The sequence below is a fragment of the Balaenoptera borealis genome (genome assembly GCF_965194805.1).
Source record: "Balaenoptera borealis genome assembly, chromosome: 19".
NCBI lineage: Eukaryota > Metazoa > Chordata > Mammalia > Artiodactyla > Balaenopteridae > Balaenoptera > Balaenoptera borealis.
Window position 1 is genome coordinate 54,346,129 of NC_138878.1, and position 24,982 is coordinate 54,371,110.

Genomic DNA, 24,982 nt, shown 5'->3' on the forward strand with positions numbered 1-24,982 from the left:
ATGTATTTCTTCATTTGGGTCACCCTCAAAGAAGCTTGAAAAACACATCATATTCCAAGACCATATACTAAGGGAATGAAAATGACTTGAGGCTGTGTCAAGTCATTTTTCCATCATAAACAAGTCTTAGAAATATAATTTCTAAGCTCTGGAATTATAATTAACTTAGAAAAGGTAAATCAGACATTCTGGATAAATGGTATTCTTTTGCATTCTTTTAATTGTATGTTAGATGTTATTTATATTTTACTTAGAGTATTTATATCTATTATCATTTACAGCAATTATTGATTATTATCTGCTCTTGTTTGATTTTGAAACTAGGGCTATGCTACTAGCCTCACAGAATGAGCTTCAAAAATTTTATTAGGGGAGGGGTTTTGAAAAATTTCAAGTGTAGAACTAATTGTTCTAGATTTCTCAAAAAACACAAACTACTAGGGAGGTGGTCTAGTGGTTAGGATTCGGCGCTTTCACTGCCGTGGCCTGGGTTCAATTCCTGGTTGGGGAACTGAGATCCTGCAAGCCACGCAGCATGGCTAAAAATAAAAATAAAAATAAAAACAAAACCCTACAAACTACTAAATCTCAACTAAGATAAAGCAGATATCCCAAATAACCAGATAACCATAAAGAAATTGAATTTATACTGTAAAGCTCCCCAAAAAGAAATCCTGGGGCCCAGGTGTCTCCACTGGCAATTTATTACAAACATTTGAAGAGTGAACACAGATTTTACACAACTTCTTCCAGAAAATAGAAGAAACACTTCCCAACTCATTTTATGAGACCAGTATTACACTGATCCCCAAGTGAGACAAAGACTTGGGGGAAAAAAAACCCTCATAATTTTAGACACAAAAGTCCTCAACAAAATGTTAGCAAATCAAATCCAACAAGGAAATTATACAACATACTGAGTGGGATTTGTTACAGGTATACAAGACACATTTGACATTTTAAAAAATCAATGTAATCCACCATATCAACATGTTGAAGAAGAAAAATCCTATGATCAACTGCTTCGGAAAAATTTCAATTGCTGCAGAAAGAGCATTCGATAATATCCAACATCCATTCATGATTTAAAAAAAAAAAAACCTCAAGAAGTTAGGAACAGAGGGGAACCACTTCAATTTAAAAAAGAGCACCGGGAGGGTAGAGTCAAAATGGCTACTAGGACACGGAATTCATGCCTCCTCACAACTAGGGCATCTACCAGGCACCGGTGGGGGACCATGGACACCTAAGGGGATGGGAGAAACCCCCAGCGACCGGGTAGGACGTGGGGCATGAGGGGAGAGAAGCGGGAGGAGAAGTGGAGGCGGGATGGGACTGGTGCCCCTGAGGGACGGCTGGGGGAGGGGAAGGGATCCCACGCCCAAAGGGGGAAATTGGGGAACCACTGGGAGGGCAGAGGATCAAAAGGGAGCATGGCCAGCTTTCCCCTGCCCACTTGGGCCCCCAGGAACCTGCTGAGATCCCGGGCCTGATCCTCTGCCCACCTAGGCCCCCACCAGCCACGTGGGTCCTGAGGGAGTGGGAGGGAGGGAAGGGGGAGCAAAAGTAAAGGCCGGACCTCTGGGATCAGCACCCCTGAGGGGTGGCTAGGGGAGGCAAGGAGTTCCTACATCCAGCGGGACCCACTCACGGTTAGGGGGTCCAATGGCGACAGGGGAGACCCTGTGGGAGACAGTGGGGGAGGTGCGCAAAGGAACAGAAGGGAATGGAGCCAGTGCTTTCCCTGTCCACTTAGGCACCAGGGAGACTGTTGGGCTCCCAGGCCTAATCCTCTGCCCTCAGAGCCTCTCCTGCCATGCAGAACCAAAGCCCTGCCCTTACACCCCCACCCAGCACCCTACCTCTACACTCAGAGACCCCCTCCAACGAGCTGGGCCTAAACCCCACCCACACTCCATCACTCACGGATCTAACTACAAACTCCAAAACCCCACACTGCAGAGACTCTCCTTTAGACGTGCTGCCTCTCCTCTTCCGTGCAGGTCTTAAGCAGAGGCCCTGCCCCACACTTGAACTTTGTCCCGCCACTCCCTGCCCCACACTCAAACGTCAACCCTCCCCACCCGCCTAGGTCCCCCAGCACCCTAAACCCTACCCTTGCCTAAGTTCCACCCCTGCCTAAACTCTGCCCCCATGGCCAGGGCTTTTTTTTTTTTTTTCTTTTTTCCTCTTTTAGATTGGGGTTTTGTTTTACCTTGTTGATTCATTGTTGTTGCTTCTTTTACATTTTTATTTTTCCTAATAAATCTTTTATTTTTCTACTTTTTATTCTTTATACTTCGTTATTGTTCTGTTCTCTCCTCTTGGCTTGTTCCCTCCCCCCCTTTTTTTTTCTGTTTTGGCTTTATTTTACCTTGTTGCAGTTGTTTCAATTATAGTTTTATTTTTCCTAATGTATTTTGTATCTTTCTAATTTTATTTTGTTTTTTATTCTTCAATATTGTACTGCTCCTTTTTTTCTTTTTTCCCGCACCATGTACCTTGTGGGAGAATCCTGTTCCCAGGTCGAGGGTCAGGCCCAAGCTCCTGTGGTGGGAGCTACAAGTCCAAACTGCTGGACTAACAGACAACCTCAGACCCCAGGGAATGTCAATTGGAGTGAGGCCTCCTGGAGGTCCTCACCTCAGCACCAAGACCCAGCTCTATCCAACTGCCTGCAACTCCAGTGCTGGATGTCTCAGGCCAAACAGCCAGTAAGACAGGAATACAGCATCACCTATCAAAAAAAAAAAAAAAAAAAAGAAATGACAAAAAAATGTGTTACAGAAGAAGGAGCAAGGTAAAAACCTACAAGACCAAATAAATGAAGATGAAATACGCAACCTACCTGAAAAAGAATTCAGAGTAATGATAGTAAAGAGGATCCAAAATCTCGGAAACAGAATGGAGAAAATACAAGAAACATGTAACAAGGATCTAGAAGAACTACAGAGCAAACAAACAGTGATGAACAACACAATTACTAAAATTAAAAATACTCTAGAAGGAATCAATAGCAGAATAACTGAGGCAGAAGAACGGATAAGTGAGCTGGAAGATAAAATGGTGGAAGTAACTGCCAGGGAGCAGAATAAACAAAAAAAAATGAAAAGAATTGAGGACAGTCTCAGAGACCTCTGGGACAACATTAAACGCACCAACATTCGAAGTATAGGGGTCCCAGAAGAAGAAGAGAAAAAGAAAGGGTTTGAGAAAATATGTGAAGAGATTATAGTAGAAAACTTCCCTAACATGGGAAAGGAAATAGTCAATGAAGTCCTGGAAGCACAGAGAGTACCATACAGGATAAACCCAAAGAGAAACACACTGAGACACATATTAATCAAACTACCAAACATTAAATACAAAGAAAAAGGTTAGCAGCTGATTTTTCAGCAAAAACTCTGCAAGCCAGAAGGGAGTGGCAGGACATATTTAAAGTGATGAAAGGGAAAAACCTACAACCAAGATTACTCTACCCAGCAAGGATCTCATTCAGATTCGAAGGAGAAATTAAAACCTTTACAGATAAGCAAAAGTTAAGAGAATTCAGCACCACCAAACCAGCTTTACAACAAATGCTAAAGGAACTTCTCTAGGCAGGAAACACAAGAGAAGGAAAAGACCTACAATAACAAACCCAAAACAATTAAGAAAATGGTAATAGAAACATACATATCGATAACTACCTTAAATGTAAATGGATTAAATGCTCCAACCAAAAGACATAGACTGGCTGAATGGGTACAAAAACAAGACCTGTATATATGCTGTCTACAAGAGACACACTTCAGACATAGGGACACATACAGACTGAAAGTGAGGGGATGGGAAAAGATATTCCATGCAAATGGAATTCAAAAGAAAGCTGGAGTAGCAATTCTCATATCAGACAAAATAGACTTAAAAACAAAGACTATTACAAGAGACAAAGAAGGACACTATATGATGATCAAGGGTTCAATCCAAGAAGAAGATATAACAGTTGTAAATATTTATGCACCCAACGTAGGAGCACCTCAATACATCAGGCAAATGCTAACAGCCATAAAAGGGGAAATCGATAGTAACGCAACCATAGTAGGGGACTCTAACACCCCACTTTCACCAATGGACAGATCATCCAAAATGAAAATAAATAAGGAAACAGAAGCTTTAAATGATACATTAAACAAGATGGACTTAATTGATATTTATAGGACATTCCATCCAAAAACAACAGAATACACTTTCTTCTCAAATGCTCATGGAACATTCTCCAGGATAGACCATATCTTGGGTCACAAATCAAGCCCTGGTAAATTTAAGAAAATTGAAATTGTATCAAGTATCTTTTCCGACCACACGCTATGAGACTAGATATCAGTTACAGGAAAAAAGCTGTAAGAAATACAAACACATGGAGGCTAAACAATACACTACTAAATAACCCAGAGATCACTGAAGAAATCAAAGAGGAAATCAAAAAATACCTAGAAACAAATGACAATGAAAACACGATGACCCAAAACCTATGGGATGCAGCAAAAGCAGTTCTAAGAGGGAAGTTTATAGCAATTACAATCCTACCTCAAGAATCAAGAAAAATCTCAAATAAACAACCTAACCTTACACCTAAAGCGATAAGAGAAAGAAGAACAAAAAAACCCCCAAAGTTAGCAGAAGGAAAGAAATCATACAGATCAGATCAGAAATAAATGAAAAAGAAATGAAGGAAACAAGGGCAAAGATCAATAAAACTAAAAGCTGGCTCTGTGAGAAGATAAACAACATTGATAATCCATTAGCCAGACTCATCAAGTAAAAAGGGAGAAGACTCAAATCCACAGAATTAGAAACGGAAAAGGAGAAGTAACAACTGACACTGCAGAAATACAAAGGATCATGAGAGATTACTACAAGCAACTATATGCCAATAAAATGGATAACCTGGAAGAAATGGACAAATGCTTAGAAAAGCACAACCTTCTGAGACTGAACCTGAAAGGAAGAGAAAATACAAACAGACCAATCACAAGCACTGAAACTGAAACTGTGATTAAAAATATTCCAACAAACAAAAGCCCAGGACCAGATGGCTTCACAGGCAAATTCTATCAAACATTTAGAGAAGAGCTAACACCTATCCTTCTCAAACTCTTCCAAAATATAGCACAGGGAGGAACACTCCCAAACTCATTCTACGAGGCCACCATCACCCTGATACCAAAATGAGACAAAGAACTCACAAAAAAAGAAAACTACAGGCCAATATCTCTGATGAACATAGATGCAAATATCCTCGACAAAATACTAGCAAACAGAATCCAACAACACATTAAAAGGATCATACACCATGATCAAGTAGGGTTTATCCCAGGAAACCAAGGATTCTTCAATATACGCAAATCAATCAATGTGATAAAACATATTAACAAATTGCAGGAGAAAAACCATATGATCATCTCAATAGATGCAGAAAAAGCTTTTGACAAAATTCAGCACCCATTTATGATAAAAACTCTCCAGAAAGTAGGCATAGAGGGAACCTACCTCAACATAATAAAGGCCATAGATGATAAACCCACAGCCAACATCGTCTTCAATGGTGAAAAACTGAAACCATTTCCTTTAAGATCAGAAACAAGACAAGGTTGCCCACTCTCACCTCTAACATTCAACATAGTTTTGGAAGTTTTAGTCACAGCAATCAGAGAAGAAAAAGAAATAAAAGGAATGCAAATAGGAAAAGAAGTAAAACTGTCACTGTTTGCAGACGACATGATACTACACATAGAGAATCCTAAAGATGCTACCAGAAAACTACTAGAGCTAATCAATGAATTTGGTAGAGTAGCAGGATACAAAATTAATGCACAGAAATCTCTTGCATTCCTATACACTAATGATGAAATATCTGAAAGAGAAATTAAGGAAACAGTCCCATTTACCACTGCAACAAAAAGAATAAAATACCTAGGAATAAACCTGCCTAAGGAGACAAAAGACCTCTATGCAGAAAACTATAAGACACTGATGAAAGAAATTAAAGAGGATACAAACATATGGAGAGATATACTATGTTCTTGGATTGGAAGAATCAACACTGTGAAAGTGACTCTACTACCCAAAGCAATCTACAGATTCAATGCAATCCCTATCAAACTGCCAATGGCATTTTTCACAGAACTAGAACAAAAAAATTGCACAATTTGTATGGAAACACAAAAGACCCCGAATAGCCAAAACAATCTTGAGAAAAATAATGGAGCTGGAGGAATCAGTCTCCCGGACTTCGGACTATACAGCAAAGCTACAGTAGTCAAGCCAGTATGTTACTGGCACAAAAACAGAAATATAGATCAATGGAACAGAAGAGAAAGCCCAGAGATAAACCCACACATCTATGGTCACCTAATCTATGACAAAGGAGGCCAGAATATACAATGGAGCAAAGACATCCTCTTCAATAAGTGGTGCTGGTAAAACTGGACATGTAAAAGAATGAAATTAGAACACTCCCTAACACCATACAGAAAAATAAACTCAAAATGGATTAAAAGCCTAAATGTAAGGCCAGACACTATTAAACTCTTAGAGGGAAACATAGGCAGAACACTCTGACATAAATCGCAGCAAGATCTTTTTTGACCCACCTCCTAGAGTAATGAAAATAAAAACAAAAATAAACAAATGTGACCTAATTAAATTCAAAAGCTTTTGCACAGCAAAGGAAACCATAAACAAGACGAAAAGACAACCCTCAGAATGGGAAAAATTATTTGCAAACGAAGCAACTGACAATGGATTAATCTCCAAAATATACAAGAAGGTCATGCAGCTCAGTATGAAAAAAACAAACAACGCAATCCAAAAATGGGCAGAAGACCTAAATAGACATTTCTCCAAAGAAGATATACAGATTGCCAACAAACACATGAAAAGATGCTCAATGTCATTAATTATTAGAGAAGAGCAAGTCAAAACTGCAATGAGATGTCACCTCACACTGGTCAGAATGGCCATCATCAAAAAATCTACAAATAATAAATGCTGGAGAGGGTGTGGAGAAAAGGGAACCCTCTTGCACTGTTGGTAGGAATGTAAATTGATACAGCCACTATGGAGAACAGTATGGAGGTTCCTTAAAAAACTAAAAATAGAATGACCATATGACCCAGCAATCCCACTACTGGGCATATACCCTGAGAAAACCATAATTCAAAAAGAGACATGTACCACTATGTTGATTGCAGCACTATTTACAATAGCCAGGACATGGAAGCAACCTAAGCGTCCATTGACAGATGAATGGATAAAGAAGATGTGGCACATATATACAATGGAATATTAGTCAGCCATAAAAAGAAATGAAACTGAGTTACTTGTAGTGAGGTGGATGGACCTAGAGTCTGTCATACAGAGTGAAGTAAGTCAGAAAGAGAAAAACAAACACTGTATGCTGACACATATATGTGGAATCTAAAAAAAAAAAAAAAAAAAAAGGTTCTCATGAACTTAGGGACAGGACAGGAATAAAGGCACAGATGTAGAGAATGGACTTGAGGACACGGGGAGGGGGAAGTGTAAGCTGGGACGAAGTGAGAGAGTAGCATTGACATATATACACTACCAAATATAAAATAGCTGGTGGGAAGCTGCATGGCACAGGGAGGTCAGCCCGGTGCTTTGTGACCACCTAGAGGGGTGGGATAAGGAGGGTGGGAGGGAGACGCAAGTGGGAGGGGATATGGGGATATACATATGCATATAGCTGATTCACTCTGTTATACAGCAGAAACTAACACAACATTGTAAAGCAATTACACTCCAATAAAGATGTTAGAAAAAATAAAGATAAAAAAATAAAAATAAAAAAGAGCACCTGCACAAAACCTACAGCTAACATAATACTTAACAGTGAAAGACTGAGAGTTTCCCCCTAAGATCAGAAACAAGGCAAGGATATATGCTTGTACCACTCTTACTCAACATAACACTGGAAGTAATAGTCACCATAATAAGGGAAGAAAAGAAACAAAAGACATATAGACTAGAAGAAAAAAACTGTCCTTGTTTATAGCTGACATGATTATCTATGTAGAAAATCCCAAGGAATGTACAAAACAAAAACTTCCAGAACTAATTAGTGAGTTCTGCAGCAAGATAATAGATTACAAGATCAATATACAAGTTACTTGTAACTCATATACAAATTATATTGATATTACAGTCTATGACTTTGCTGTAGAACTCACAAATTATATAATTTGTATATTGATTTGTATATACGTATATGTACATATATAATTTGTGTATACTAGTGATTAATAGGTAAAAGGAAAAACACAACACCATTTACAACTTTTCCAAAGAAAACGAAACACTTAGATATACACTTATAAATCATGTATGCGATCTGTATGCCAAAAATTACAAATCCTAATAAGAGAAATCAAAGACTATATTAGTTTTCTAGGGCTGCCATAACAAATTACCAACAAACTTAGTTTAAAACAACTTAACTTTATTTTCTCACAGTTCTGGGGGCTAGAAGTCCAAAATCAAGGTATTGGCAGGGCCATGCTTTCTCTAAAGGCACTAGGGGATGATTCTTTCTTGCCCTTTCCAGTTTCTGGTAGTTATTAGTAAGCCTTGGTGTTGCTTGGCTTGTAGATGCATCATTCCAACCTTGCCTCTGATTTCACATGGCTTTCCCTATGTGCCTGTGTCCATATTTCCCTCTTCTTATAAGGATACTAGTCATTAGAATAGTGCTTACTCTAATCCAATATGACCTCACCTTAATTTGATTACATCTGCGAAGCCTCTATTTCCAAATAAGGTCACATTCACAGGTACTGAGAGTTAGGACTTGAATATTTTGGGGAACACAATTAAACCCACAATAAAGACCTAAAAATGGAGAGACATATCATGTTCATGGACTGGAAGACTCAGAGAGTAAAGATGTCAATTATCCCCAAATTGAAATTCTATTACAACTCAGCAAACTCTTTTTTTGTACATATAGGATAGTTTATTCTAGAATTTATATGAAATGGCAGAAGACCTAGAATAGTTAAGTCAATTTTAAAAATGTAAAGTGGGAGGAATCACTCTACCCAATATTAAGACATCCTACAGAGGGACAGTAACCAAGACAGGGTGGTATTGGCAGAGGGATAGGCACATAGATCAACAGAAGAGAACAGAAAATCCAGAAATAGACATATACAAATATAAAGGCACAAAATCAATTTATTGAAGGTAGCCTTTTCAACAAATGGTACTAGAACAACTGGACACCCATAAGGCAACACAAACAAAGAAACAACATGAAGCTAAAGTTTATAATGTTTGCAAATATTAACTCAAAATGGATCACAGACTTAAATGCAACATAAAACCATGAAAACTTCAGGCAAAAATGTAGGAGAATATCTTTGGGATCTGGAGCTAGAAAAGGAGTCCTTAGATTTGACACCAAAAGCTAGATCCATAAAAGGAAAAAGTAATAAGCTAGACCTTATCAAAATTAAAAAGTTTTGCTTTTCAAAAGACCCTGCCTAGAAGGATAAAAAGCTATGCACTGGGGAAAATTTTTGCAAACTACATACCAAACAAAGGACTAGTACTGACTAGAATAAAGAAAGCACTCTCTCACAATCCAACAGTTAAAAAAAAGATACAATTCAAAATTAAGGAGTAAAAGACACAGTCATTTCACCACAGTGGATACAGGGATGGCAAATAAGCACACCATCATTAGCCACTAGGGAAATGGAAATTATAACCACAAAGAGATATCATTACACACCTATCAGAATGGCTAAGATAAAAAGTGGTGAAAAAACCAAATGCTGGTAGAGATACAGAGAAACTGGGTCACTCATGTTCCTGGTATGAATGTAAAATGGAAAAGCCACTTTGGAAAATGATTTGTCCATTTCTTATAAGAGAAACGTTCATTCACTATATAACCCAGAAACTACTCTCTTAAACATTTAGACCAGAGAAATGGAAGTTTATGTTCACACAAAAATTTATACAAAAATGTTCCCAAGCAGCTTTATTTGTAAGGGCAAAACATTTTTTTCCCCTTAGGGTTTCGTTTTAGTAAGAATTTTGATTCAGAACGAGGTATAACCTCACATTAATATTAGAATGTTTTGTTCCAAAAGGATTTACCTGATGCTTAGTAAGAGTGATGAAAGATTTACTGTACGTATTGTATTTGTAAAGTTTCCTTCTCATTTGAATTCTGTAATAGTATATGATTAAAACACTAAATAAAAGTAATGTTTACAATAATAGCTAACATTTATTAAGCATTAACTATGTAGTACACATTGCTTTAAGGCTTTACGGTATATGTATTTACTTCTTTAAATTGCAGAACACTATGATGAAATGTATATTAATGGAAACTAAAACAAACGGGTTAAGTAACTTTTGCGAAGGAACACCCACATAGTAAACGGTGGAGCTCAGATGATACTGTACAAGAGAACCCTACATTTTAGGGTTGAGCTCTCATATGAATTCACTAATGTCTAACTAGGATTGAAATATGATGGAAAGTAATTCTGCACTTATATTAATCTAGCCTTTCTTAAATGTGAATTCTCTGAAGGTGAGTTACTTGTGAGATTAAGTAAAAAAGGATTCTCACATTCATAATCTGAATTTTCTGATATCCCAAAGCTGAATGTCATGGGCAAACAGGTAAAGGATTTACTAAATTAATTTTTTCATACAGTTTTTCTCCATTATGAAGTTTCTGATGTTGAGTAAGGTGTGAATGACGTCTAAAGTTCTTACCACATGCATTACATTTATAAGGCTTCTCGCCAGAATGAATTCTCTGATGTTGAGTAAGTTGTGATCCACGATTAAAGGCCCTTCCACATTCGTTACATTTGTATGGTTTCTCACCAGTATGAATTCTCTGATGCTGAGTCAGATGTGAACCACGAATAAAGGCCTTCCCACATTCATTACACTCATAGGGCTTCTCACCAGTATGAACTCTCTGATGGTAAGTTAGCTGTGAGCTACGAATAAAAGTCTTACCACATTCCTTACATTCATATGGTTTCCTACCAGTATGAAAAATCTGATGTAGATTAAGTTGTGAAGCACAAATGAAGATCTTCCCACACTGCTTACATTCATAGGGATTCTCACCTGTATGAATTTTCTGATGTTGAGACAGTTGTGAGCCATAAATAAAGGCCTTTCCACACTCTTTACATTCATAGGGTTTTTCACCAGTATGAATTCTCTGATGCTGAGTAAGATGTGAGCCACGAATAAAGGCTTTCCCACATTCCTTACATTCAAAGGGTTTTTCACCAGTGTGAATTTTTTGATGTTCAGTAAGTTGTGAGCCACGAATAAATGATTTCCCACATTCTTGACATTCATATGGTTTCTCGCCAGTATGAATTCTCTGATGTCGAATAAGCTGTGAGCCATAGTTAAAGGCCTTTCCGCACTCCTTACATTCGTGTGGTTTCTTACCTGTATGAATCCTCTGATGTTCAGTAAGTTGTGAGCCACGAATAAAGGACATCTCACAATCTTTACATTTATAAGGCTTTTCACCAGTATGGAGTCTATAATGTAGAGTAAGCTGTGAACCATAACTAAAGGCTTTCCCACATTTCTTACAGTCATAGGGTTTCTCACCAGTATGAATTCTCTGATGTTCAGTAAGTTGAGAGCCACGAATAAAGGCCTTTCCACATTCCTTACATCGATAGGGTTTCTCTGCAGTATGAACTCTCTGATGGTAAGTAAGTTGTGAGCCACGAAAAAACGCCTTCCCACATGCATTACATTCATAGGGTCTTTCACCAGTATGAATTCTTTGATGCTGAGTAAGATGAGAGCTACGAATAAAGGCCTTCCCACACTCTTTACATTCATAAGGTTTCTCTCCAGTATGAATTCTTTGATGATAAATAAGTTTCGAGGCACAGATAAAAGCTTTTCTACATTCCTTACATTCATAGGGTTTCTTAGCAACATGAACTCTCTGATGGTAAGTAAGTTGTGAGTCCTGAATAAAGGCCTTTCCACATTCTTTACATTCATAGAATTTTTCATCAGAATGATTTTTCTGATGTTCAGTCTGTTGAAAGCCAAGGATAAAATATTTTCTGCATGCTTTACATTCACAGAATTTCTCAGTAGAATGAATTCTCTGTTGTAACGTAACGGATGTGGTTTGACTAAAGTTAGGCATTTCTTCATAAACTACTAGTTGCCTAAAAAGTCCCTCTTTATTTCCTAAATGGCTTTCAAACTGGTCTCTGCAATCCTTATCATCTTGAAAACTTTTGCACTCACACTTACGGCTTGTAAGTTGTTCTATTATCTCCCACTGAGATGCTTCTAGTTCATAAATTTCTCTTTTTGATGATAGCTTCTTGTTTTCACACCTGGATTCCCAGTCTGTAAGATAACAAGTAAACAAATGCTATTTTCATATTCCTGGAAAAATGAAACTTCTAAGGTAGAAATGGTGGACTCAAACTGAATATCATACTCATAAGATGTCAGTGCAACCAATGGAACAGAAAAGAAAAATCCATAAATAGACACAATTATAAGTGTAAATTTAGCATAGAATAAAGGTAGCAGCTAAAACCAGTAGGGAAAAGATGAACTCTTTTTTAATAAATGAAAGTGATAAACATAAGGATAAACAGGAGACACTGCTTTGGGAAAGATCCCCAGTGCTCTCCTTACTTGCTGCAAATAATGAAACCTTCCTTCTCCCTTAAAAAAACAAAAACAAAAAACCAATACGACATAAGGATAAACATACAGAAAAAAAATGAAATTGCATTAGTACCTTAGACCTTACAGTAGGATAAATTCCAAATGGATCAGATACCCTTACTTAGAGAAATGAAAACACAGAAATAACTAGAATAAAACTTGGGTGACTTCTTCTATAACTTAGGAATGGGGAAATTTTTCCAAATCACAACTTGATAAAAATGACCACACTGGGACTTCCCACGTCCACGCTTCCACTGCAGGGGGCATGGGTTCAATCTCTGGTCGGGGAACTAAGATCCCACATGCTGTGCGGTGGGGCCAAAAAAAAATGATGTTGGATTAATTATCTATGTAGAAAAAGTAAAATTAAAAAAAATGATGTTACAGTAGAAAACAAAAACAAAAGAAAAGGTTAGCATGTCAAAAACACATTAAGGAAAGTAAAAGGACAAGCTGGGAAAAAATAGATATGTATAGGTATCTATACTTATGTGAACTCTATCTCAAAATTGCACTAGTGGGACTTCCCTGGTGGTCCAGTGGTTAAGACTCTGTGCTTCCACTGCAGGGGGCACAGGTTCGACCCCTGGTCAGGGAACCAAGATCCCACATGCTGCGTGGCACAGCCAAAAAACAAACAAAAAAATAAAGCAAAAAAAAAATTTTTTTTTAATTGCACCAGCAAATTTCAAAAATTCTGATGCAGAAAGTTTTCACTGAAGCATAATTTGTTACAGAAAAAGATTAACAATAACCCAATTGTCCATCAGTAGGTGGCTGGTTGAAATAATTCATGGTATATCCACATCATGGAGTACTACGAAGCAGTTAAAAAGGAATATCTCTTTATATTAATGTGAAGTGCTGATTGAAATACACTTAATTATAAAAGAAATGTCGAGCTTCCCTGGCGGCGCAGTGGTTAAGAATCCGCCTGCCAATGCAGGGGACATGGGTTCAAGCCCTGGTCCGGGAGGATCCCACATGCCATGGAGCAGTTAACTAAGGCCGGGTGCCACAAGTACTGAAGCCCGTGCGCCTAAAGCCCATGCTCTGCAGTAAGAGAGGCCACCGCAATAAGAGGCCCACGCACCGCAATGAAGAGTAGCTCCCGCTCACCGCAACTAGAGAAAGCCCACACGCAGCAATGAAGATCCAAGGCAGCCAAAAATAAATAAATTAAGAAAAAAAAAGAGAAATGTCAATAAAAGTATGTATAGTTATGCTCTTTTTATCTTAGGAAGGAGAGGAGGTGGAAGAAGTATAAATGCATAATACACATTTGCTTTTATTTTCAAAAGGGGGAGGAATAAACCCCATAGTTACAGGGTAGGGAAGGAACAGGTAGAGGAGCCAGCAATAGAAGTCAGATTTCTTTGAATATAACTTGTTTTGTAGATTTGACTTTGGAGGTATATAAATATATTAAATAATTATAAAACAAAATTAAATTACAAGAAAGCACAGCTTAAAAATTGAAAAAAAAAAAAAAAAAGAACCAGTATTTACAATTGGTGGCATAACCATACAAGGAAACTACTTCAAATAACTTTCAAACATAGTAATTTGACTGTGAGATATACCCTATGAAGGGAACAAAAAACTGCCAAAACAATTATCTCAAACTGTTTTGAGTAATCATATAGTTAGTGGTAGTGTTGATCTTCTTATTTTAGAGGCTTCTTGTATAATGTGGGATAAAATATGTAATTATGTGATATTCTAATTGCATCATTCATAGTGTCCTTGATAACTGGGACTCCTGGCATGGGAGAAAATAGATGCAGCTGTAAGATCTTAAAAAGGGTTAAATAAAAAGCCTATAATTCAGAATCTGAATTGAATTGGTATGAACTCAAGCTATAGTTTATCTTATGTTTTTTAATTAAGACTTTATTTCTTAGAGTAGTTTTAGGTTTACAGAAAAACTGAACTAAGTCCAGAGAGTTCCCACATGCTCCCTTTTCCTTCCCCTCCAGGTTCCCTTATCAGTAGTAACTTAATATCTTGCATTGGTGCAGTATATTTGTTAAAATTGATGAATCTATATTGATACATTACTTTCTTCTATTTCTGTTCTCCCTGACTCACCCTAGCCACACTTATCTGTTGATCCTCAAAAGGATCAAACTCACTGCTACCTCAGTTCCTCTGCAACTGCTAGTCTCTCTGCCTTAAACTGCTCTTCTTGGGAATTCCTTGGCAGTCCAGCGGTTAGGACTCTGAGCTTTCACTGCCAAGGGCCTGGGTTTGATCCCTGGTTGGGGAATTAAGATCCCACAAGCCACGCAGGGCAGCCAAAAAACAAACAAACAAAAAACCCCAAAAAACAAAAACCTGCTCTTCTCCCAGAATTTGCATGGCTTACTCTATTCATGTCTCCTCTCAAATGCGAGCACTTCAGAGAGCCATCCTTAACCACTCTTTCTATAAGAACACCTCCCCCCATTACTTTGTGATTCTCTATGCTTTTTGTTTTGCTTCCTAACACTCATCACTCTTTGTATATTTTTATTTGTTACTGACTATTTCTTCTGCTAGGAAAGATCAATGGGGATAGGGAATTTTTCTTGTTTACTGTTATATTCTCAATACTTAGAATACAGAGGGTATTTAAAAATATTTGTTGGATAAAGACTCATACAGGTTTCACTAGATCAAAAATATAAAATGTTAAAATGGTTATCATTGAAAAAGGAGGGCTATTCCCTGCTTGAAAATACAGGGGAACATGAAAGAAAACAAGGGAAGTGGTAAATGGAGCAAAGAAGGGGATTCCTTAGGTAACTGATGCTAAAACACTTTTGTCCTCCAGGGCTCAGGATTTTACTCCACAGGCCTAAGAGTAAAAGGCCTTGGTTGGGTCTGTGAGGAGAACTTTGGAGCTAATAACTCAAAGGTGTGGCCAACTTATTAAGGAATTTAACAACGTCCTCCCTTTGCCTGATCATCTCTTACTCACCTGGGCTCAGACCTCTTGTCACATCCCGTACAACCTTCCAAGGGTCCTTCCCTTGCTCCAATAAGGAGAGCACATCTGGCTTAGAAATGGAAAATCCTGCTTATAAGAATGGAAATGGATATGGTTACATTCTGCTTGTCCAGAATTAAAATTGAGTCCACTGTTCATCAAGTAAGAAGGTCAATTACAGAAAGATTCAGAGAAAGGATATCTGAAGAAAAGAGTAGATAAAAGTGCCCAATGGAGCTGTCCATTTCAAAGTCTATAAGGCACAAAAAATTTATTTGGGACTAGGGGTCTGAAATTCAGCTAGGCACTTGGAAACTTTTCTAAATTTCACAAAGACTGAAGTTGAGTTATTGGGAACAGACAAAATTACCCAGTGAGACCAGGTTGCTGTAGTTCTCCAACATCACGTCTCTGTACAAATCCCTCTGTTCCAATTCCAGGCACTCCCACTCTTCCTGTGAGAAGTCTATGGCTACATCTTTGAACAACACCAACCTCTGAAATAACAATCCAGGGTTAATGGTAAAATAAAGAAATATTTTTTAGAAGTAATGAGAGGAGAAGAAAAGTATTACATACAGTGGCCAAAACAGAAATACGTTGAAGCTGGAAGCTTGCAATATGGCTAAATAATGGAAAAGGAAGGGAGTGTGATAAATGCAGAGCACCTAAATAGTTTCTAAACATTCCTATTACTCTGTCATAGCTTCTTGTGAACAGTTACAAGAATGAACAAAAGCCAGGTAAGTGGAGTTCTCTGATTAAATGAAATACTGTGTGCAAGCACATAACATGCAAATTCTCAAATAAGTTGCAAATTCCTTCCTCCCCTCTTCCCTTTAAAGAATTGAAAATAAGAAAAAGGAAGGAAGGAAGGGAGGGACGAAAGAGAGGATGGAAGGAGGAAGGGAGGGAGAAAAAAGAGAAAAAAACAAAACTGATGGGCCCATTCCAAATGTCTTTTAAAATGTTTATCTTAGAAAATAAGATTTCTATATAATTTAAGAATTTATTTCCAACTCAAGTCTCAGAATAACTTAGCAATAATATTCTTCCTTGTCCTAGCAAATCCTTTCATAGACATCATTTTTATAAGGTACATAATATTCCATATTATAATTATAATCATTTTTTTTCTTTTTGCTGCACAGCGCAGCTTGTGGGATCTTAGTGCCCCCACCAGGGATTGAACCCCGGCCCTCGGCAGTAAAAAGCGCAGAGTCCTAACCACTGGACCGCCAGGGAATTCCCTGTAATCATTTTCTTATTTTCCAGTATTTAGTTTGTTTTCCTTCTCTAACATCAGCTCTGTTTCTAAAATTCGCAAATATCTAACCCTCTGGCTGATCATTTTACCACTCATCATTGCTCACTGTACACTTTGCTTATTCTGAGCAACGGAAAACCAATGAAAGATGAGCTAAACTCACACATATGTGGCCCCTGACTTACACATTCTATTCAAATTTGAAATGGACCTTGTCACTGGTATTCACCTCTGAGGTATTCACTGACATGACATGCTCCTCTCTGTTCTCAATCCTACATTTGATCACATTTCCAATCTTAAAAGCCTCACAGACCAAAGATTTCACCACATTCTGAGATAAACAGCAATTTTCTATCCTAATCAACCAGAAAATGGAGGTCAATGAGAAAGACTGAATTTTGCATGTGTAGTCCCATCTCATCAAACCACATTCTGACACAAGAGGTTCTACTCTTTCCTTAATACATTTCCTGATTTGCAGAATGGATCCCTAAATATGGCTAGAGAAGAGAGGGGTGGGGCTTAGTGAGGCAGAAAATCTGGAGATAAGAATATTGAGCATTCATATCTTAGAAAACAATGACTATTTGATGAGGGGAAGAAAAAACACCAACTCACATGGGGCATGGCTTAGAAGGGCAAATTATTAGTCCTCCTCTGGCTTCTTCTCATGGAGAAGTGCTGAGTCCTGAGAATACAGAGTCAGGAAAGAAAAAGGAAACCGTGAGAATAGGCTTCCTTCTAAATGACTAAGTTAAGATAAATATTTCCTTCCCTTTTCATGGCACCTGGTCCCTTCCATGCCCCAATATATATACTGAGATTTGCAGAAATATAAACAATCAAATCCCTTCCCCAATCCCAAAAAACATAGATATAGAAGAATTAATTTATGCTAAAGCAGTACCCAATTCCTATGATGTTCTTAGGGTTCTCTGACCCGTCCTGAGTGGTTAACATTTTCAGACTAGGGGCCTCTGATCCAAAATGTATCCAAGTCATACTTGCTTCAAGGACAATGATGGGGCCCTCAGGCCCAGAAGTGCTCTGTATCCATGTAGGCCAAATCCTGCAACAAACACTTCCCACAACTAAGATCTGCCTTTTTCCCCCAGGCCCAACACACTAAATAGCTCCGGGTGCCTCACCGGCTCGTTCTCACATTCCAAGGTGCAAGAAGCATTTTGAGTTCAAATTGTAGGCTTCATCCAGGCCACGTGAAGTCACACTAGACTCATCAAGTAACCAAGGAACAAATCCAAAGCATTCTTTTTAATTAATTTTTTAAAATTTTATTTAATAAATTTATTTTTTGGCTGCATGGCTTGTGGTATCTTAGTTCCCCAACCAGGGACTGAACCTGGGCCCTCGGCAGTGAAAGCACGGAGTCCTAACCACTGGACCGCCAGGGAATTCCCCAAAGCATCCTTTAACAGAAAACTGCCTGGGGACTTCCCTGGCGGTCCAGTGGTTAAGACTCCTCGCTTCCACTGCAGGGGGCACAGGTTCAATCCCTGGTTGGGGAACTAAGATCCCGCATGCCACGTGGCGCTGCCAAAAAATTAAAAACAAAAAAAGAAGAAGGCTGCCTGTTGCATCCAATCATAGCCTCAGCTGAATTCAGGAATTCTGGAGGCAGCACTCCCTTGTTATCCTGCTGAACATCATTCTGCCTCTAAATGTAAGGCTGGGGATGACTTGAGAAAGTGGCTGTAAAACAAATAATTTCCACAGAGCACATACTACGCACTAGATTCTTTATACAATTAACACTTACGTGATCAGCAAACAGGTCTGTGAATTTAACCACTCTCTGCCCCCACTGGCTATAGAATCTTCCTTATACTTGTTTCTTTTCGTAACAGCTTCATTGACATATAACTCACATTCCATAAATTCATCCTTTTAAAAATACAACTAAGCGGTTTTTAGTATACTCACAGAGATGCACAACCATCTAATTTTAGAATATTCTTATTATCCAAAACCCCATGCCCCTTAGCAGTCACTTCCCACTCTTGTTCCCTCAGACCCTGGTAACTGTTAATCCACTCTTTATATCTACACATATGCTTATTCTAGTCATTTCATATAAATGGAATCATACAATATGTGGTCTTTGTGATGGGCTTCTCTCACATAGCATAATGTTTCAAGGTTAGCATATGTTGCAGCATAGATTAGTACTTTTGCCTTTATACATATTGCTAAATAATGTTCCATTGTATGGATACACCACATTTTTCCCATTCATCAGTTGATGGACATTTGCATTGTTTTCACTTATTTATTGTTACTAAGAATAATGCTACTAAGAACATTCACGTACATGTTTTTGTGTGGACATATGTTTCATTTCTCTTAGATATATACACCTAAGAACAGAATTGCTGGATCATATGGTAACTCCATGCTTACCTTTTTTTTTTTTTTTAAAGTTTATTTATTTATTTATTTATGTCTGCGTTGGGTCTTCGTTTCTGTGCGAGGGCTTTCTCTAGTTGTGGCGAGCGGGGGCCACTCTTCATCGCGGTGCGCGGGCCTCTCACTATCGCAGCCTCTCTTGTGGCGGAGCACGGGCTCCAGACGTGCAGGCTCAGTAGTTGTGGCTCATGGGCCTAGTTGCTCCGCGGCATGTGGGATCTTCCCAGACCAGGGCTCGAATCCGTGTCCCATGCATTGGCAGGCAGACTCTCAGCCACTGCGCCACCAGGGAAGGCCCATGCTTACCTTTCTGAGGAACTGCCAACTCTTTTTCAAAGCAGCTGCATCATCTTACAGTTCCACCAATATATCAAAGTTCCATTTTTTCCACATCTTCGCCATCTTTTGGATTAAATTCATTCTAGTGGGTTTGAAGTGGTATGTCGTGATTTTGATTTGCATTTCCCCAATGATGTTGAACATCTTTATGTGCTTATTTGTCATTTGTATATTTTCTTTGGAGAAATGTGTATTCCAATTCTTTGCTCATTTAAAAAATTTGGTGGTACTTCCCTGGAGGTCCAAGTGGCTCAGACTCTGTGCTTCCACTGCAGGGGACACGGGTTCGATCCCTGGTCGGGAATGTCTCATGGTGTGGCCAAAAGAAAAAAGGAAGAAAAAAGAAAAAAATTTTGGTTATTTGTCTTTTCATTGTTCAGTTGTAATAATTCCTTATATATTCCAAAATACAATTCCCTTCCTGAACTTGTGATTTTCAAATTTCAGGTCCCACTTTGTGGGCTGCATCTTCACTTTCTTGGTGGTGTCCCTTGAAACTTGAAAGTTTTTAATTTTGAGGAAATCCAATTTATGTATTTTTTCCCCTTTGGCTGCTTGTACTCTTACATTTAGGTCGATGGTGCATTTTGAGTAAATTTTTGTGTGTGGCATGAGGTACAAGCCCGTGATAAAATATTTCACAAGTGCTGTCTTGACCCAACGTTGATGTCATGGCTAAAAACTCTCAATTCCTCTTCATAGGAAGTTTGCTAAACCCACACCCTAAGGTCTAACACAATGGACCTTTGCCAGGCTACCCACGGATACCTCAGTAGCCTTGCCATTGTACACAATCTTAACTGCATCCACCTTTTTCCAGGAGCACAAGTATGACATTATATGGACGACATCCTCCTCTGAGGAGATTCATTTAACATGCTTATTAAGAACATAAAAATACTCACAAAAGAGCTCACAAAAAAAGGCATAGGCCACTGCCTCACACATAATGCAAAGCCCTGACACCTCGGTTAAATTCCTGAAAAGTATTGGTAAAAACAGGGCAACTCTATGCCTGACACTGTCAAGAAACTACAGTAAAATCTCTCAGCACCCATAATGTCTTTCAGTCTTATTTGGGTCTGGAAGCAACATATTCCTGACTTACAAATTTTAGTTAATCTCACTGAGCTGTTACTTACAAGTCATCCCACCTTGGAAAGGAAGCCTTCCAACAAAAGGCTCCAGAATCTGTTCAAATTAAAATCAGCAGTCACTCCTGTTAGTGCCCTCAGAGACTCCTTCTCTGCAGAGGCTGCAGCAACCTCCTCTCATGCCTCTGGACCCCCTCTGACGGCCACCAGGTGCCTAAAGGCTTATGATACAAGAAACTGACCCTTTTGGTCCTATGCTATACACCATTAGAGTGACAACGGCTGGCTATATACTAAGATCTCTTGGGGATAAAGGCTTTCCAAGACCCTAAGCCTGGGACTCTCTGAACCCAGATGCCTACTATGCCTTGGATCATGGAGGCAGCACCCCCACAAACTCAGCACAGTTACATCCTATAGGCTCAGCCAAACCTGAGCCCTCTGTAATGTTCCATCTACAGGAGGGAGTGGTCTTCCCTGTCCTTAGTCTCTTGCCAGATGCCATGGTGCTAGAGGAGGTCTCCCCTCCCTCAGAGCCCTTGACTAGGAACCACCCCGGGGTTAACTAAGTAAACAGCAATGTGAGCTCACAGACTTTATGGATAGCACTGCCACCATCATAGGTGATGGAGCTCAGTGGAATGTTGCTGCTTTCCATTCCTTAACTAGGATGTTCCCCATAAAGGACAGGATCCAAGGATCAGAACAAGTGGTCAGACTTTAGGAAGTCATCTTTGCACAAATGTCCTGACAAACAAATGGTCCCATCTGCATATTTTTACAAACTCTTGGGCCACTGCCTAAGAGTTGTTCCTTTAAGGGTAAAGAAATCTGGGAATCTCTTGCCTTACAGATACTCAAATATAAATCAAAGTCACTCGTCTCTACATACACAAGGACTCACCAGGACAATCCTTATTCCCTTCAGAGTTCCAGACATTACTAGTAGTGACCAAGGCATACATTTCACTTCTCAAAACACACAATGCTGGGCTCTTGGGAAAGGCATTCAATGGAACTTCCATCTCCCAATAGGTCCCAGGCAGCTGGCTTCATTAAGAGACACAATGGTCTCTTTAAACAGCTCCCTTTTAAATGGCAGTGTGTATGGGGATATATGTATACATATAGCTGATTCACTTTGTTGTACAGCAGAAACTAACACAGCATTATAAAGCATTTATACTCCAATAAAGATGTGAAAAATAAATAAATAAATGGCAGAGTGGCAAAAGGACACCTACATGTGTCTCTCTCTTGCCTCAAGCCTTAATCTCTCTTAATTTAAGGCCCCCTGTCTGACTCACATCTCAAAGAAACTTTAGGAAACCTCCTTATCACTATTTCCTATATTTAGAGGGAGTGTGTCTCGCCCTCCATGCACATGAAGACTCATCACATATGAGGTCTTTTAATAATAATGTCTCCCTCTATCTTTATGGATTTTCAATCCTGCTGCCATTTCATAAGGGCTGTAGGTCAGATCGAGGGCACATACTCTCCTCAGACCCATTAACCATATATTGTCCCATGGGAGAAGCAACTGTCCACCTGGTATGTGATCAATTTGAGCCTGAACTTTCCCTACCCAGGAAACCTTCTCCAATATTTGGATTATAAGGTGTTGAAAATTAATCTGGGGTCTCCTTCTGATCCCATCCGGGAAATTCAAATTGGTGTATGTAGGCTAAGCCTCTTAATCTATAGGAAATACAGAAAAACATGTTAATGATACCAGACTGTGGGAAACTATACAGAACAAATCGCCCAGTTTCTTCAACAAATACATTATAAACCAATCGCAACACATAGGTCTTATTTGGACCCAGATTCAAAGAAATTTTAAAATCTAAAAAAGATATGCCCTGAGAGGAAGTCTAAACTCTAACTGGATATCTAATATTTAAGAAATATTGTTTGAGAGAAAATAATGGTATTGTGATTAAGTTTTTTAAAAGACCCATCATTCACATACACACTGAAATGTTTATGGATGAAGTAATACAACATCTGGCATTTGCTTCAAAATAATTCTGGGGTGGGCAGAGGTATAGATCAAACAAGACTAGCTATGAGTCAGTCATCATTGAAGCTGAATAAAGGATGGTACATAGAGGTTCATTACTATTTTGTCTATTTTTGTACAGTTTGAATTTTTCATAATAAAAAGTTTAAAAAAATGCTGATCATGGCTCAGTGAATTGATTTTACCTCACACACAAAAAATAAGGTAACAACCCCATAGTTTGAAAAACTCTACAATAGCATATTAATAATTTTCTTAAGCTTTCCAACAACTAGCAAAGTACCTTGAATAAAACATAAAATCAAAAAGTAGTGATTAGTAAAGTAATGATACAGCCTCTCTGAGGGAAAATATAAAGTATTAAAATTTAAAGTCCACACATAAGTTGGCCCAGAAAGTAGCATTCATCCTACTAATAAACTCATCAAATGAGCGTCTATATTTATCCCACCACCGTTTATAATAGTAAAAGACTGATAGTCATCTGAAAGTTGGTAAGGGTCAGTTTTTAAACATGGAAGTATGGAATATAGTTCAGCTATAAAAAACGAATAAGTCCGTCATGTACTAATATATGCATAGAATCCCCCTGGAAGTACTCAAGAAACTAGTCACACTGGTTGCCCTCTGAAGTGGGAAAACTATGTGACTAAGGGCAGAGCTGGGAACGAGAATTCGCTGAATGCTCTTTTGAACCTTTTAAATACTTACAATATCATCTCTTAAACAATAAAATTGAGAAGAAAATACTAAAAGAAAGGCTTCAAATTTCACTCTGTGGGATTTATTCTATTCCTTCAAAAATCTTAGCAAAGGACTAAGTATACAGGCGGCATTAAAATATTTGGCACATGAATATGTGTACCTCAGGTTAAAAGGAGAGAAATGGAGTGTAACATCTTCTTTGGGTCCATTCCTCTAACCTCCCCCCATCCCCATTATTCTTTGGAATAGCAACGCCCAAGAACCAGATCACTAAAAGGATCCTTGCTATAGATTTTCGAGAGGCAGAAAGATAAATCCAGAAAGCAATTCAGAGACAAAAAAGAGAAAAACAACTTACCTTGGATAAAACTCTTAGTTGTCCAACAGCTACTCTTCCCTTGTTCTCTGGTCACCTGTGTCAGAGAAGTTGGTAAGAGTTAATCTTGAGACACCAAGCCTTTCTTTGAACCCAGACTGATTTGTTAGAAACAAACATCTTCTACTCTCCCTGCCCCACCCCACGCCCCCCACACCACGAATTAAAGTAGACACTCAGCCGAAGCTCAGCGAGTGACCTGAGCAATGATGCCCTCCCTCTTTGGGAACCAGAGTGGAAGTCGAGAATCCGCATAGGGCTCCCCAGGTGGATCCTGAGGGGAGACTGGAATCTTACTACCTCGATTTTTGCCTCCTCTCTTGTCAGCCCCCCGAACTAGACGCTGTTTCTGGCTCTAAAATTCTCATTCTGAGATCAGGTCTGTGACTTGGAGACAAGCTTCTTTATCTGGTCATTCTCGCAGCTTAACACAACCGCTCTCACGTCTGAAGACACAATTACCACTCTCTCAAGTGGTCACACGCAAAATCATGCAGTCCCACAGGCACATCACGTTACACACACACACACACAGTGGAGTGCTAAGGCCTGAGGCTCTAGACACGGCCGGCCTTTGTCCCGGGGCTCAGACAACGCCTCACCTTCTGCTTCTCCGGCGTCCTGCCGGGTCCCAGCGGTCCGGGTCCAGATCAACAGTCCGCGCTCCCTCAGCCGCTGCGCGGCTCAACTCGTTCCAGCATTAACAGCGCCGACACCCTAGTAGAAAGTGACGTGCAACCTAGTAGGAAGTGACGTTACACCCGCAGGCTTCTGGAAAATGTAGTCCAGTACCCAAAAGATCCGAGAGAGCCAGCAACCCAACCCTTCCGAGCCCCTCTCAGCACCGTACTCCTCCCAAGAGTACAATCCGCGACCGGCGGGTCCTCCGCCGACTCCGCGAATCACTCCGCGCGTCTGCCGTCCCAGCTGTGATGTGGCGCCTCCGATCGCGCTCTGGCATCTCCGGTCGCGCTCTGGCATCTCCGGTCGCGCTCTGGCGGGA

The 24,982-nt window shown here is 39.2% G+C and overlaps 1 protein-coding gene across 5 annotated transcripts; it reads right to left on the minus strand.

Annotated features, from left to right (window-relative positions):
• Positions 1 to 643: 643 nt before the first annotated feature.
• LOC309616594 (uncharacterized protein) lies at positions 644 to 24,973 on the minus strand. 5 transcript variants are annotated; one of them, XM_082367324.1, is made up of 8 exons: positions 24,582 to 24,973; positions 23,962 to 24,016; positions 19,434 to 20,085; positions 17,634 to 17,703; positions 16,116 to 16,242; positions 15,737 to 15,832; positions 11,170 to 12,441; positions 644 to 2,737 (listed from the first exon to the last, which is right to left on the minus strand). In XM_082367324.1, the coding sequence occupies exons 4-8, from the start codon at positions 17,640 to 17,642 to the stop codon at positions 2,664 to 2,666; spliced, it is 1,578 nt and encodes a 525-aa protein (XP_082223450.1). In that variant the 5' UTR covers positions 17,643 to 17,703; positions 19,434 to 20,085; positions 23,962 to 24,016; positions 24,582 to 24,973; the 3' UTR covers positions 644 to 2,663. The 5 variants fall into 5 exon arrangements, with proteins under 5 accessions (XP_082223450.1, XP_082223448.1, XP_082223447.1 ...); XM_082367322.1 differs by lacking the exon at positions 644 to 2,737 and having other exon boundaries at positions 9,223 to 12,441; positions 19,434 to 20,071; XM_082367321.1 differs by lacking the exon at positions 644 to 2,737 and having other exon boundaries at positions 9,223 to 12,441; positions 19,746 to 20,085.
• Positions 24,974 to 24,982: the final 9 nt, after the last annotated feature.

What these genes read in the sequence shown, in the direction of transcription:
- LOC309616594 (XM_082367322.1), bottom strand. An exon ending in CAGCAACCTGGTCTCACTGG is followed by an intron (nt 15,833 to 16,115) that starts GTAATTTTGTCT and finishes TCTTATAAGCAG; the next exon opens with GATTTTCCATTTCTAAGCCA. An exon ending in GACAAGAGGTCTGAGCCCAG is followed by an intron (nt 12,442 to 15,736) that starts GTGAGTAAGAGA and finishes GTTATCTTACAG; the next exon opens with ACTGGGAATCCAGGTGTGAA.